The sequence below is a fragment of the Bombina bombina genome, chromosome 8, assembly GCF_027579735.1.
Source record: "Bombina bombina isolate aBomBom1 chromosome 8, aBomBom1.pri, whole genome shotgun sequence".
Lineage (NCBI taxonomy): Eukaryota > Metazoa > Chordata > Amphibia > Anura > Bombinatoridae > Bombina > Bombina bombina.
This window is the reverse complement of record NC_069506.1, coordinates 229,095,368-229,110,550: the sequence shown is the minus strand read 5'-3', so window position 1 is coordinate 229,110,550 and position 15,183 is coordinate 229,095,368. Positions and strand designations below refer to the sequence as shown.

The window sequence follows — 15,183 nt, the reverse complement described above, 5'->3', positions numbered from 1 at the left end:
TCTCTGCAGTGTCACTGTGTCTCCTCCCTACAGAGCAGTGAAAACAAAAAGCTGACAGCCAGGGACTGAGATTAGATGTACAAGAGCCGAGTATAAAACCAACAGTGGGCTCTTATTTTCTCTCTGACTACAACAGCATTTCACAGGTAACAGAATCTCTATGCATGTCTTCTGTCCCCAAAACCTGTATCCGGCCTCTGCCCTCTCCCACCCAGTCTGCCCCCCCCCCTCCTGTTCTCCTATTGTCCTACAGCTGTCAAACTCACGGGTGGTAGGTACCTTCTTATACACACGCAGTTTATATGTATCCCTCTCTTCTACTACAGTCTCTCTATATTATCTCTCTAATTTGATGCCTCTCACACGTCTCCATATACACCCATGTCTCTTTGTACCCCCCTATAGTCTCTTTTTTCAAAACCTTACTTCATCAAACACACAACCTTTCTGTAACCCCCTGATCTTTAAAATACAGTTTCTAATGACCCTCTATTCCATCACTCACACAGTCTCTCGGTATCCCTTTACTCTATCACAAAGACAGTTGTCTGTGCTATGCTTTTGAAAAACTGGTATTAAACCCACATTTTTTTCTTTCACGATTTAGATGGAGCATGCGATCTTAAACAACTTTATAATATACTTCTATTATGTTATTTGTTTCGTTCTCTTGGTATCCCTTATTGAAAAGCATACCTAGATAGGCTCAGGAGCTTCTTATTGGTGGCTGCACATATATGCCTAATGTTATTGGCTCACCCAATGCAGTCAGCTAGCTCCCAGTAGTACAATGGTGTTACTTCAACAAAGAATACCAAGTGAATGAAGCAAATTAGATAATATAAATATATTGGAAAGTTGTTGAAAATTGCATGCTCTGACTTAACCATGAAAGAAACAAAATTGGGGTTGTATGTGTCTTTTAAAACAATTTAAAGTGAAGGTAAATTTTCAACAATGAGTGCCCGGTTTTAGAAAATACTTTTAAAAACAGGGGCACTTTCATTGATGAAAGTTTACATTGCACCACATTTGTAGAAATACTTCCTTTTTACTTCTCCAAAACCGGATCGCCGATCCCAGCTCCAGTTCCTCTGTACTGACATCAGAAATGACAAAACCGGCTTTCTCCAATCATGGCTTTACCCCACAGAGCGTCCATCTCGTGATGCCCGGCTGTGATTGGAGGAAGCCGGTTTCGTCATTGCGTGTGTGTTTGTACAGCAGGAAGAAGAAGGCGGGGGATCGGCGATCCGGTTTTGGAGAAGTAAAAGGGAAGTATTTCTACAAATCTGGTGCAATGTAAAGTTTCATCAATGAAAGTGCCCCTGTTTTTAAAAGTATTTTTAAAAACTGGGCACTCATTGCTGAAAATTGACATTCACTTTAATCAAAAAAACTACCAGGGGCGGACTGATCAGCCAGGCAAATAGGGCCTGGACTGAGGACCCAGCATGTTGGGGGGCCCACAAATGGCATCTCCATGGCTCCTGGTGTGATGCTTAAGCTGGGGCTGACAGCTGCCCAATCAGTAACTAAGCAGTTAAGTGTTGGTTTAGTGGGGACCCTTGCCCCAGAGCAGGGGCCTTGTGACAGGATGTGAAGTTTGTTGCTCAGGGGGTCCTAGAGTGTGGGGGGGCTGTCGGGGGTCTGTCACTGTGAGGGCCATGGAGCGTGAGGTTCTGGCCCTTGATGTTCGGGGTTCTGGCCCTGGAGGTTGGGGGGCCTGGTAGGGGCATGGGAGAGATGCTACCATGTTCATTTACATACATTTGAGTCAGTGTGAGACAGTGGGGGCCCTTCCCTAATTTTTGCCCAGGGCCCCGATCGGTCTCAGTCCGCCCCTGAAAACTACTTTGGTAGAATGTTGTGCTCTGCTTTGCGCTGAAGTGTTATCTGACATGAATTTTAGTGCAGACCCTTATAGAAATCAATGTTACCAGTGGGAAAGAAGCACCTTCGCTATCAGACAAGAATAGTGTGGCATGCACTATACTACTGTGCACACAATAAGTATCAGCCATGGCCTTGTAATAGCAGCTCAAAAAATACAAGTGGAATGGATTGCGTTTCAGCATTGTTTTTGCTTCACACTGCTTGCATTTTTGCTCTCGACTTGTAATCTGGTTTATAGTCTATATACAGTATGTGTCTTCCATATTTCTCTGTTCTGTGTTCTTCCCCCCCCCCCCCCCCACCATCAGAACCTTTACCTGCTCCTTCCTTTCACTCATGAAAAGGGCTTGACACATCCAGAGTGCCTCAATAAGTAGGTCTGACGCCAGGATTTGTAAGTCAAGTTTAGAAATTGTTTCACAACCCTTGCACTTTGCATTGCATGTAGAGTAATGAGATGTCCAATGTAGGTTCTAATACTTTTCACAGACAACTACACTGTTTCCTCCAGTGATACTATTGTCTCAGTTTAATTTAATTTGTGCATGTGTCAGAAAACAGAAAAATAAGATTATTGTTTGTACAAAACGTTGCTGAAACAGCCAGTGTTACAAATCACAATACAACCAATAGAAATGTGAATAAAACAATGTAATAGAATCCAAAAACATCAAACAGTGTATGTATTTACATTCTTACAATAGAACTGGAGGACGTAAACATTCAACTTAATTATTTCTTTCTTAAAGGGACAGTCAACTCAAAAATTGTTATTGTTTAAAAAGATAGATAATCCCTTTATTACCCACTAGTCCTAAAGCCCGTTCACACGGGCCATTTTTTGCAGTACAGTGGTCCCACCCCTGGCGTTCTCTCCCTCCCACTCTCTTTTGCTTTCTCTCTCTCTCCCCCCTCTCTTTTGCGCTCTCTCCCCCTCTCTCTCTCTCTCTCTCTCTCTCTCTCTCTCTCTCCATCTCCCCCTCTCTCTCTCTCTCTCTCGCTCCCCTCTCTCTCTCCCCCCTCTCTCTCTCCCCCCTCTCGCTCCCCTCTCTCTCTCCCCCCTCTCTCTCTCTCTCTCCCCCCCTCTCTCTCTCTCTCTCCCCCCCCTTTCCCTCTCTCTCTCCCCTCTCTCTCTCTCTCCCCTCTCTCTATCTCACCCCTCTCTCTATCTCCCCTCTATCTCTCTCTCTCTCTCCCCCCCTCTCTCTCTCTCGCCTCTCTCTTTCTCTCTCCCCTCTCTCTGTCTCTCTCTCTCCCCTCTATCTCTCCCCCCTCTCTCTCTCTCTCTCCCCCTCCCCCTCTCTCTCCCCCTCTCTCTCGCCCTCTCTCTCCCCCCTCGCCCCCCCCCCGCCCCGCCCCCCCCTCTCTGTCCCCCTCTCTCTCTCCCCCCTCTCTCTCTCTCTCTCTCTCTCTCTCTCTCTCTCTCCCTCTCTTTCTCTCTCCCCCTCTCTCTCTCTCCCCCCCCTCCTCTCCCCCCCCCCCCTCTCTCTCTCTCCCCTCTCTCTCTCTCTCTCCCCCCTCTATCTCTCTCCCCTCTCTCTCTCTTCTCTCTTTCTCCCTCTCTCTCTCTCTCTCTCTCTCTCTCTCCCCCCTCTGTCTCTCCTCTCTCTCTCTTGCCCCTCTATCTCCCCCCCCTCTCTCTCTCTGTCCCTCTATCTCTCCCCCCCTCTCTCTCCCTCTATCTCTCCCCCCCTCTCTCTCCCCCCTATCTCTCCCCTCTCTCCCCCCCCTCTCTCTGTGTCTCTCCTCTCTATCTCTCTCCCCCCCTCTCTCTCTCTCCCTCTCATTCTCTCTCTCCCCCCTCTCTCTCTGTCTCTCTCTCTCTCTCCCCCCTCTCTCTTTCCCCTCTCTCTCTCCCCCTTTAACTCCCCCCTCTTTCTCCCCCTCTCTCTCCCCCCTCTCTCTCCCCCCCCCCATCTCCCCCCCTCTCTCCACATCTCCCCCCCTCTCTCCACATCTCCCCCCTCTCCCCACATCTCTCCCCTCTCTCCACATCTCTCCCCTCTCTCCACATCTCTCCCCTCTCTCACTCCACATCTCCCCCCTCTCTCCACATCTCCCCCCCTCTCCCCACATCCCTCCACCCTCTCTTGAGCTGTTTGAGCTCTCTTCACGGGCCTTCACGCTAGGCCCCGCCCCCTTCACGGGCCTTCGCGTTAGGCCCCGCCCCCTTCACGCTCGGCCACGCCCACTTTTGCTCGGCGCAGTCGGCAGAACAGGTAGGGACGTAGGCCAGTGTGTTTATCCGCGTGCAGTCTCTACTGCGCATGACAGCTTCGGACAAACACACTTGGCCTTTTATAGTATAGGATTCCTTCATTTTTGCATAACCATCATGGTTATATTAATATACTTTTAACATCTGTGATTACCGTGTATCTAAGCCTCTTTTGACAGCCCTCTGATCACATGACTTTTTATTTATTATCTATTGACTTGCATTTTAGCTGTGTTGTGCAGTACCCACGGAAGTGAGCACAATGTTATCTTATCTATATGGCTCACATGGATTAGTAGTCTCTTGTTGTGAAAAGCAAATAAAAAAGCTTGTGATAAGAGGCTGTATGCAGTGGCTTAGAAACTGGCAGAAATTTAGAGGTTTAAATGTAATAAAGTATATTAAAGGGACACTGAACCCACATTTTTTCTTTCATGATTCAGATAGAGCATGCACATTTAAGCAACTTTCTAATTTACTCCTATTATTATTTTTTTCTTCATTCTCTTGCTTTCTTTATTTGAAAAAGAAAGCATCTAAGCTATTTTTTTTGTTCAGGACCATATAAAGCACTTGTTTATTGGTGGGTGAATGTATCCACCAATCAGCAAGAACAACACAGTGTGTTCACCAAAAATGGGCCGGCATCTAAACTTACATTCTTGCATTTCAAATAATGATACCAAGAGAATGAAGGAAATTTGATAATAGGAGTAAATTAAAAAGATGCTTAAAATTGCATGCTTTATCTGAATCACGAAAGAAAAATTTTGGGTTCAGTGTCCCTTTATATAATAATGTTGGTTGTGCAAAGTTGGGGAATGGGTAGTAAAGGAGTTATCTAACTTTTTAACAAAGCTGAGGAATGGTTAGTAAAGAAGTTATCTAACTTTTTAACAAAGCTGAGGAATGGTTAGTAAAGGAGTTATCTAACTTTTTAAACAATAACAATTTTAGTGATGACTGTCCCTTTAACTCTGGCTTTTTTGATACTCTGGTATTTTGACCTACTGCTTTGACTTTACTTTCACTATTGTCTGTCCATTCTGTACTGGCTTGTCAGGGTGCATGTCTGCCTGTATCCTGTCTCATCCAGGGTGCCTGCCTGCATCCTGTCTCAGCCAGGGTGCCTGTCTGCCTGTCTCAGCCAGGGTGCCTGTCTGCCTGTCTCAGCCAGGGTGCCTGTCTGCCTGCATCCTGTCTCAGCCATGGTGCATGCCTGCCTGCATCCTGTCTCAGCCAGGGTGCCTGCATCCTGTCTCAGTCAGGGTGCCTGCCTGCATCCTGTCTCAGCCAGGGTGCTTGCTTGCCTTCATCTTGTCTCAGCCAGGGTGCCTGCCTGCCTGCATCCTGTCTCAGTCAGGATGCCTGCCTGCATCCTGTCTCAGTCAGGATGCCTGCCCTCATCCTGTCTCAGCCAGGGTGCCTGCCCGCATCCTGTCTCAGCCAGGGTGCCTGCCTGCATCCTGTCTCAGCCAGGGTGCCTGCCTGCATCCTGTCTCAGCCAGGGTGCCTGCCTGCATCCTGTCTCAGCCAGGGTGCCTGCCTGCATCCTGTCTCAGCCAGGGTGCCTGCCTGCATCCTGTCTCAGCCAGGGTGCCTGCCTGCATCCTGTCTCAGCCAGGGTGCCTGCCTGCATCCTGTCTCGGCCAGGGTGCCTGCCTGCATCCTGTCTCAGCCAGGGTGCCTGCCTGCATCCTGTCTCGGCTAGGGTGCCTGTCTGCATCCTGTCTTAGCCAGGGTGCCTGCCTGCATCCTGTCTCAGCCAGGGTACCTGCCTGCATCCTGTCTCAGTCAGGGTGCCTGTCTGCATTCTGTCTCAGCCAGGGTGCCTGCCTGCATCCTGTCTCAGCCATGGTGCCTGCCTGCCTGCTGTCTCAGCCAGGGTGCCTGCCTGCATCCTGTCTCAGCCAGGGTGCCTGCCTGCATCCTGTCTCAGCCAGGGTGCCTGCCTGCCTGCATCCTTTCTCAGCTAGGGTGCCTGCCTGCCTGCATCCTGTCTCAGCCAGGGTGCCTGCCTGCATCCTGTCTCAGCCAGGGTGCCTGCCTGCATCCTGTCTCAGCCAGGGTGCCTGCCTGCATCCTGTCTCAGCCAGGGTGGCTGCCTGCATCCTGTCTCAGTTAGGGTGCCTGTCTGCATCCTGTCTCAGCCAGGGTGCCTGCCTGCATCCTGTCTCAGCCAGGGTGCCTGCCTGCATCCTGTCTCAGCCAGAATGCCTTCCTGCATCCTGTCTAAGCCAGGGTGCCTTCCTGCATCCTGTCTAAGCCAGGGTGCCTGCCTGCATCCTGTCTAAGCCAGAGTGCCTGCCTGCATCCTGTCTCAGCCAGGGTGCCTGCCTGCATCCTGTCTCAGCCAGGGTGCCTGCCTGCATCCTGTCTCAGCCAGGGTGCCTGCCTGCATCCTGTCTCAGCCAGGGTGGCTGCCTGCATCCTGTCTCAGTTAGGGTGCCTGTCTGCATCCTGTCTCAGCCCGGGTGCCTGCCTGCTTGCATCCTGTCTCAGCCAGGGTGGCTGCCTGCATCCTGTCTCAGTTAGGGTGCCTGTCTGCATCCTGTCTCAGCCCGGGTGCCTGCCTGCTTGCATCCTGTCTCAGCCAGGGTGGCTGCCGGTGTTCTAAATTAAGTTGTCTACCGCATAGGAATGTGTCTACCACATCATTTCCAGTGAATCAGCTGTTTGAGGTTTGTGGCTCTCACTGCGCATGCGCTTGAGGCCCAACCTCCTTAAAACAGCTGTTTAAGGAACAATAGGTGACTGAGCTGCATCTTAATAACCACAGGGGAGTGTATAGGGACTGCGAGCGCCCCTCACGCACATGACCCATAACGAATGCAGCACAGTGATTACTGCTAGTATACAGAGATAACAGATATTGCATCTGTAGTCAGATCTCTAGACTACTCTAAATTCAGCGATCTGTTTACAGCATTTAACGTGCAGCCAGCCTAATATGACAGTATGAGGGCGCCTACAACATACTTAACTAATAATCACAGGGCCCGTGTTCCCATTTTATCCATACTTACAACTGTTTAAAGCAGGGTGAGAGGTGCCACACGGCCCTGTGATTATTACCTAAGTATGTTGTGGGCGCCCTCATACTGTCATATTAGGCTGGCTGCACGTTAAATGCTGTAAACAGATCGCTGAATTTAGAGTAGTCTAGAGATCTGACTTATAAAACGGTGCAAGTCCGATACTAATAAACACAGATGCAAAATCTGTTATATCTGTATACTAGCAGTAATCACTGTGCTGCATTCGTTATATGTCATGTGCGTGACGGGCATTCCCTATATAGCTGTTTGAAGGATGTTTTAGCCTCTAGCGCGTAGGCAGTGAGCACCACAAACCTTCAGCAGCTGATTTACATCCCCGGTAGTGATGTAGGTCGCGCATTCCTATGGTAGACATGTTATTTTAGAACACCGGCATCCTGTCTCAGCCAAAGTGCCTTCCTAATTCCTTTTCTCTGGTATTTTGACCTACTGCTTTGACTTTACTTTCACTATTGTCTGTCCATTATGTACTGTTTTTTCTGGAAGATATTGACCTTGGCTTGTCAGGGTGCATGTTTGCCTGTATCCTGTCTCAGCCAGGGTGCCTGTCTGCCTGCATCCTGTCTCACCCAGGGTGCCTGTCTGCCTGCATCCTGTCTCAGCCAGGGTACCTGCCTGCCTGCATCCTGTCTCAGCCAGGGTGCCTGCCTGTCTGCATCCTGTCTCAGCCAGGGTGCCTGTCTGCATCATGTCTCAGCCAGGGTGCCTGCCTGCCTGCATCCTGTCTCAGCCAGGGTGCCTGCCTGCCTGCATCCTGTCTCAGCAAGGGTGCCTATCTGTCTGCATCCTGTCTCAGCCAGGGTGCCTATCTGCCTGCATCCTGTCTCATCCAAGGTGCCTGCCTGCATCCTGTCTCAGTCAGGGTGCCTGCCTGCATCCTGTCTCAGTCAGGGTGCCTGCCTGCATCCTGTCTCAGCCAGGGTGCCTGCCTGAATTCTGTCTCAGCCAGGGTGCCTGCCTACCTGCATCCTGTCTTAGCCAGGGTGCCTGCCTGTCTGCATCCTGTCTCAGCCAGGGTGCCTGCATACTGTCTCAGCCAGGGTGCCTGCCAGCATCCTGTTTCAGTCAGGGTGCCTGTCTGCCTGCATCCTGTTTCAGTCAGGGTGCCTGTCTGTCTGCATCCTGTCTCAGCCAGGGTGCCTGTCTGCCTGCATCCTGTCTCAGCCAGGGTGCCTGTCTGCCTGCATCCTGTCTCAGCCAGGGTGCCTGTCTGCCTGCATCCTGTCTCAGCCAGGGTGCCTGTCTGCCTGCATCCTGTCTCAGCCAGGGTGCCTGTCTGCCTGCATCCTGTCTCAGCCAGGGTGCCTGTCTGCCTGCATCCTGTCTCAGCCAGGGTGCCTGTCTGCCTGCATCCTGTCTCAGCCAGGGTGCCTGTCTGCCTGCATCCTGTCTCAGCCAGGGTGCCTGTCTGCCTGCATCCTGTCTCATCCAGGGTGCCTGTCTGCCTGCATCCTGTCTCATCCAGGGTGCCTGTCTGCCTGCATCCTGTCTCATCCAGGGTGCCTGCCTGCCTGCATCCTGTCTCAGCCAGGGTGCCTGCCTGCCTGCATCCTGTCTCAGCCAGGGTGCCTGCCTGCATCCTGTCTCAGCCAGGGTGCCTGCCTGCATCCTGTCTCAGCCAGGGTGCCTGCCTGCATCCTGTCTCAGCCAGGGTGCCTGCCTGCATTCTGTCTCAGCCAGGGTGCCTGTCTGCCTGCATTCTGTCTCAGTTAGGGTGCCTGCCTGCATCCTGTCTCAGCCCGGGTGCCTGTCTGCTTGCATCCTGTCTCAGCCAGGGTGGCTGCTGGCATCCTGTCTCAGCCAAGGTGCCTTCCTAATTCCTTTTTTCAGCCAACGTGCCTGCCTGCATCCTGCAAGTCAAGGTTTCTGGCTGCTTCCGGCCTCTGCTGCATCCAGGCTTTATCCAGTCTATGGTTCCTGTCATTGCCAAGTGCCTCCTGTATCTATCATTGCCTTATTGGATATAACCATTGAATAGTACTTAATAAACTCAGTCTAATACCTAATTATTTATTTTGCCTAAAAGCAGACAAGTTCCATTAGCACCTTTTAGTAAACAGAACTCCAAGTTAGAAGATACCTCATAGAATGAGTTCCTGATACCAGCACAAACATGACATTTTGTTTACAGCTCTCTCTAGTTTCTCTAAAGTGGTTTTCCTTTTTATAAATGTACCCCTTGGGAGACAAAAGAGATGAGCGTATAGTGAAATATTGTTGAGTTTGATATAATTGCTTCCATTCACACAAATCCTTAATCACATTTATTGAAGCTACACAAGCTTTTAAATAAGAGGCCTTTTTTAATATCTTAGTGAACTCCTAAACAGATGTGTGCACAAACAGATGAGTTATCTCTTTAATATATTCACTTATTAATATTAAAACCAATGAAATCATATAAAATACTTTTAGCAGTCACTCAGGGCTTACAATTGTTTGAAGGGATGAGCTATTGAATATTCCATATCGTTTGTGCAATGCCTACGTATTCCCAGTTCAGCTGCCTAATTGAGCATGCTTTACACGCTGAGTGTTCTTAATTTCAGAATTTGGCTGTGTTCTTTTAACGCTACTTGTTAGCTCATTACAAGGAAAGATAATAATACCTTCTGTAAAAAAGATTCCTGCTTCAATTGACTTCCATAAACACATATTAAGTTGTGTTTAATGCAACATATACAATTATTAGTTTAAAACACATTATCGGTATCTACATTTTTAATATATTCATAGTTCAAGAAGAGACTCTTGTCAAACATATGCAATTGAGTCTGCATGCACAACACTTTCTTAATACCCTTTTATTTTTTTCTCTTTAAATATTTTATATTGCAGGTATCAGACATGACGGATTTCCAGCCCCGTGAAGATGATTTGTCTGAAACTCCAAATCTGGTTGAACCTTTAGAGTCCCTGAAAATCAAAGTAGCTGTTATTGGACCACAGAGATCTGGAAAAAGCTCACTTACTCGAACCCTAACAGGCATCACAGAGCATTTCAGCCCTGGGTTCCTGGACTTGTACTTTAGTGGAGGGGATGGATCTTTAGAGATCTCCTTTCACCCTTACCCCCCACTGCCCAATGTAGTCATACTGGATTACCCTGGTTACAAGCCCAGTGACTCTGTAACCCCCTACCTTGAGGGTATAAAGGTAGACACCCTTCATTTACTGGTGATGACTATAGGGGAGTCTGTATCTGACACTGACTTGCAGCTACTGGGGGCCCTGAGACAGTTGGGGAAACCTTATTGTGTGGTGCAGACACACACTGACCTGGCACTGCACACAGAAAAGAGACATCAAGGGAATGGTTACTGGAGAGGGAAGACATTGCAGGAGCTGAGGGAAAGACTGAAAGAGAAAGTTGAGAGTACCGGTATTCAAATAAACCAGCTGTTTCTAGTATCCACCTTGGTACCCGAAAGCTTTGACTTTTCAAGAATGGTGGATTTTTTGGAAGGCGAGATCCTTCAATGTAAAAGGTAAGAGGCTTGGGGATATGTGGTTAGTATAAAGTGAAGGGGTTATATGTAGCATCTCCTCGTTTCACCTGAATATGTTTCTAACTTGAAAGGGTTTTTTGTAGGAGGGGGGCCAGGTGAAGTAGAAAATAATTAAAACAGCATTTGCCGTTGTGTAGTGTAAAAAAAGATCCTCTCAGTTCAGAAAAATAGAAACCACTAAATCTCTGAATCAGAAATAAAGTTCCAGGACGTTTCCATGAATAAGATGCAAAATCAATTTATGTCACTGAATGGTAAAAGTGCTGTAACAAAAAACAGTGATGCTGGAGACAAAGAGGCATTTATCAGGACAGGAACAGTTTCATTTTGTGGAGTCACTCTTATTAACTCTTGTACTCATCTGTCTGTTTGCAGATCAGCAACTGATTCAATTGACAACCCATGCCAGGAGTTGGTGGAAGTTTTCAAAACAACTTGTGACAAAATGGGCATGGCAGAATTTGCTCCTCTCCTCAGCAAGCTTCTAGACAATCCGCCTCCTATTTCTGCTGTGGTGGGAGTAACAGGCAACGACAAAGAAGGTGTTTTGTATGCTCTCTCTGAGACTCCAAATTCAGGCCTTTGTTTAAAGCCCCTCCCTGGACCTGGTAATCCACCAATGTCGGCAGATCAATACCTGGAGAGCTTGCAGCTGGAATGTTGTGATGTCTACCTCATTGTGGACTCCAGTTTGGATCCCAGTGACCGCACCACAATTATGGAATCCCTGGTAACATCTGGTAAACACTGTATGCTGATTAGTGCTGATGAAAACCAGTGCAGTGAAACTGATATTGAGGGACAGGCAGGGAAACGGAGAAGTCAGGTAGATAGTGACTTGCCTGGTCTGAAGGTGGCATTAGAGAAGGGAGTCCCACAACTTGTACGAGAGAGACTGCTTCATTCCCTTTCAAGCATTATTAAACATCTTGTGAGGGGAGAGCGCAGAAGACTTATGAGTATGGTATATGATCTCTGTCTAGATGTCTGTGCCAAGGCATCATGTGGACAGTTCCAGGAGGCTCTGTCCTCTCTGTCTTCTGCACTCACCTCTTTTCATGCCCGTCTAGGCTTGGATGATATTTCTTTGGCAAACATAGCACAGGTGACTGGCTGCCCAATTGAAAATTTGCGATCTGAGATCCATTCCCCTATGGTACAAGACTTAAGTGCAGACCAGCTTGAGCAGATGGTGTCCCAGCCCATATCTATCACTGCATGGGTGTGGCAATTCATCCCCCATTGGGGAGAAGTTGAGCCTAGTAAGCTGTGTCCAGAGAGAACATATAGGCTGCTTGTGGATAGTGTTTGGGGGATGGCAGATGATGCAGAGAGGGTGATACTTCAGGCATGCACCAAGCAAAAGAAGGTCAAAGAGAAGTCGGTTATCTGCCATTGGCCGTGTGTGTGATGTAACACTGCTATAACATACCTGCTTCCAGTGTCTGCATGCCTTATCCATAAAGGCTGGGGGTTTGAGGAAATTGGGGCATGAAGTAGATCCAGTCAGTCTTCTTTTCAGCAAATAGTCTGATTTTTTTTTTTACCTGCAAGTATATATCCTTATAAAAATCTGCAGACTTCATATGCTCTAATTCTTGGGGCCTCTGTGGCAAAACATGAGGTAGGCCCATTGTGTGTGTGTGTGTAGTTGTACACAAATGTAACTATACAATATATATTATTATTATTTTTTTGTGCAAGACCTGGGATTGCAGATTTTCTTGTATTTGGATGTTAGCAGCCAGGCAGATAATGGATTAGCATAATGGTGAAAGTTTTACAATAACTTATTTATATTAGTTGCAATCCCTAGACAAAGCTCACCAAGAATAAATTTAGACCCAATTGGAGGTGGACAAAAAAGTCTTCTCAGTCACCTGTATAAAGGTGACTCCCCTTAGAAGGACCTGTATTCCTTGTGATTATTGCACATGTACAAAATCAAAAGAACTAGGGTAGGAGCCTGCTAAAAAATGTCAAGAGATATGTACAAATCTTTCACGGCCTGTGCTTCTGGATTGGGTCAAAGATTTTCACATTTAGATGTGATCTCAAGCGTGAGACCTAAAATCAGTCTGCCTTCCAATGCTTCAACCATTTTTGCATTCTCTATAATACAAGCACATACCTCCCAGCATTTTCTTGAGGCTTTCCTGGATTGGTAGGAGAAATGAGATTTGTGGGCAGTGGCCACAGGTGTTCTGTGGGAGGAGTTATGGTTGTAGGATTGGAGCTGCAGGTGTGCGACAAGTATGGTCAGATGGGCTATGGTTGGAGCACTACCTGGTTTCCTCTTGAAACTGTGACATTTGAAGCTGCAGGAGGGACGGTAGGGCAGATCCCCCCCAATATGCGGGAAAATTGGGATCTCTGTAAGCATTTAGGTTTATCAGATCTGTGACTGCTTTGGTATAGAAAGCAAGAACTTAACTGCAAATAAGATCAACAAGAAGTAGACAAGCATTCTGTAGATTTTAATAACTGAAAGCTACAGTTATTAAAGAGTGAAACAGGCATCAATGTACAACAGAATTTTCTTTAGTTTTAATTCCATTTTCTTGTCCATGGTGTCTCTAAACATGTCAGAGTTATCAGACATAAGCATATGTGTTCAGTCTAATAATTGCTATGCTCATTTTAGGAGGTGAGCCGAATACCTGAGCAATCTTAGTACGTGAATGCAGCTTATACATTTTAACTGGGACTTTTATCAGTTTTGTCTAGAGATTTCTTCCTCATAAAACTAGAGACACAGAAAATTCATCAGTTATGTGACCCTTAACTTTAAACCTATCTCCTCTGAAAACAGATATTATTCTTCTTAAGTGAAAGGCAGTCAAATACAAAGACTATTTGTGTGATGCAGGATAACTGAACTCTGATGTAGAAAAAAATATTTGTAATTTTTGTAGCATAATAAAAGGGTAATAGAAAAAATTAAAAAGAAAATCAATTTATATAAAAAATATGCCTAACCATATGTTTCTAATTAGTTTGGCAGAAAAGACAATCAAATCTTAAAACAAATCTGTCCTTAGATGTTACTGAATATGTAATAGAGTGTAAATAAATGTCTAGATATGTTATTTAGCAAACTACAGAAGAAAGCACTGTCTTTATACAAGTATGAGATGTACAGTAATAGCCATTAGTGATTACGTGGCTGTTTGTATTCATAATTTTTGTTGCACGTGTCTATTTATTAAACTACTGCAAAAACCTGTCACTAATGCGTTGTTTTCATTCATTTGACTGTTCAACATGTTCTTGTTTCTGTGATTGTAGTATTTACACCTGTCACTGTCAGATGTGCCAGAAACACATGAAAACTATCAGTTCTTACCAACATCTGGAGAGCAGAAATGGTTGAGATCATTACATCTGTGAGTCAATAAAACAGAATGTTTTAAAATCCCATTACCATTTACAGATTTTATTTTAATTAATCACAGTATTTAATTCTGTCTCTCGCTATAGCTAAAGCTATTACTGTGCGGTACTTCATTTACCATGAAGCATATAAAGCATACAAATTAATGTCTCATATTAAAGGGACATAAAACCCATGATTCAGACAGAGCATTCAATTTTAAACAACTTTTCAGTTTACTACCATTATCTATTTTGCTTCATTCCATCATCTACATAGATAGGCTCAGGAGCAGCAATGCACTACTGGAAGCAAGCTGCTAATTGGTGGCTGCACTTATATGTCTGATGTCATTGGCTCACCTGATGTGTTTAGCTAGCTCCCAGTAGTGCATAGCTGCTCCTTCAACAAAGAATACCAAGATAACAAAGCATATAGTTGTTTAAAACTGCAGGTTCTATCTGAATCATGAAAGCAAAATATTGTATTGTATGTCCCTTTTAAGAACTTGTTGTAATTCTTAAGGGTGGTGTAGCAGAGAAGGGAGGGAGGGACAGTATGCTACACAAAATAAAGTATGGAAAGGGAAGGGACGCTACACTACAGGAAAACTAAAATCAGGGTGGGGGGGGGCCTACAATTGCAATCACAGGGAGGGGGGGTGATATAGAAACTTTCAAGTATATTATGTGACTAAAAAAGCTGAGGCTAAAAGTATTTTTTACAGCGGGGAAAAACACCACCACCAGAACAAGGAACAGGTGTAGTAGGTACCAGTTTCTGGAGTAATTTTCTGAAACACATAGAAAGGATGGTTGATTCATGGAATAAACTTCCAGTAGAGGTGATAAATACAAATGATGTGGAGCTGTCTGCCTGTACCGTTTTGTATTATTTTAAATGTATTTTTATAAAAAACAAAACTTGTTTCTGTAGTGTAGCTGCCCCTATCCATAATCCTTTCCCTACTCTCTAAATGTTCCCTCCATATAAGATCCCCCTCCCTCCTTCCCCCTCCCTGCCACTCTCAGATAAAAAAAATTTCTGTAGTGTAGCGGTCCCACCCCCTCCAACGATCGGCACCACCGCTGCTCGATGCAGAGAGGGCCACAGAGTGACCCTTTCTGC

General features: G+C 46.4%; 1 protein-coding gene across 1 annotated transcript; it reads left to right on the top strand.

Moving 5' to 3' along the window:
* Window positions 1-13,911, top strand: LOC128639058 (uncharacterized). Its single transcript, XM_053691201.1, has 3 exons — window positions 1-146; window positions 10,012-10,661; window positions 11,058-13,911. The coding sequence occupies exons 2-3, from the start codon at window positions 10,021-10,023 to the stop codon at window positions 12,091-12,093; spliced, it is 1,677 nt and encodes a 558-aa protein (XP_053547176.1). The 5' UTR covers window positions 1-146; window positions 10,012-10,020; the 3' UTR covers window positions 12,094-13,911.
* The last annotated feature ends 1,272 nt before the right edge of the window (window positions 13,912-15,183 follow it).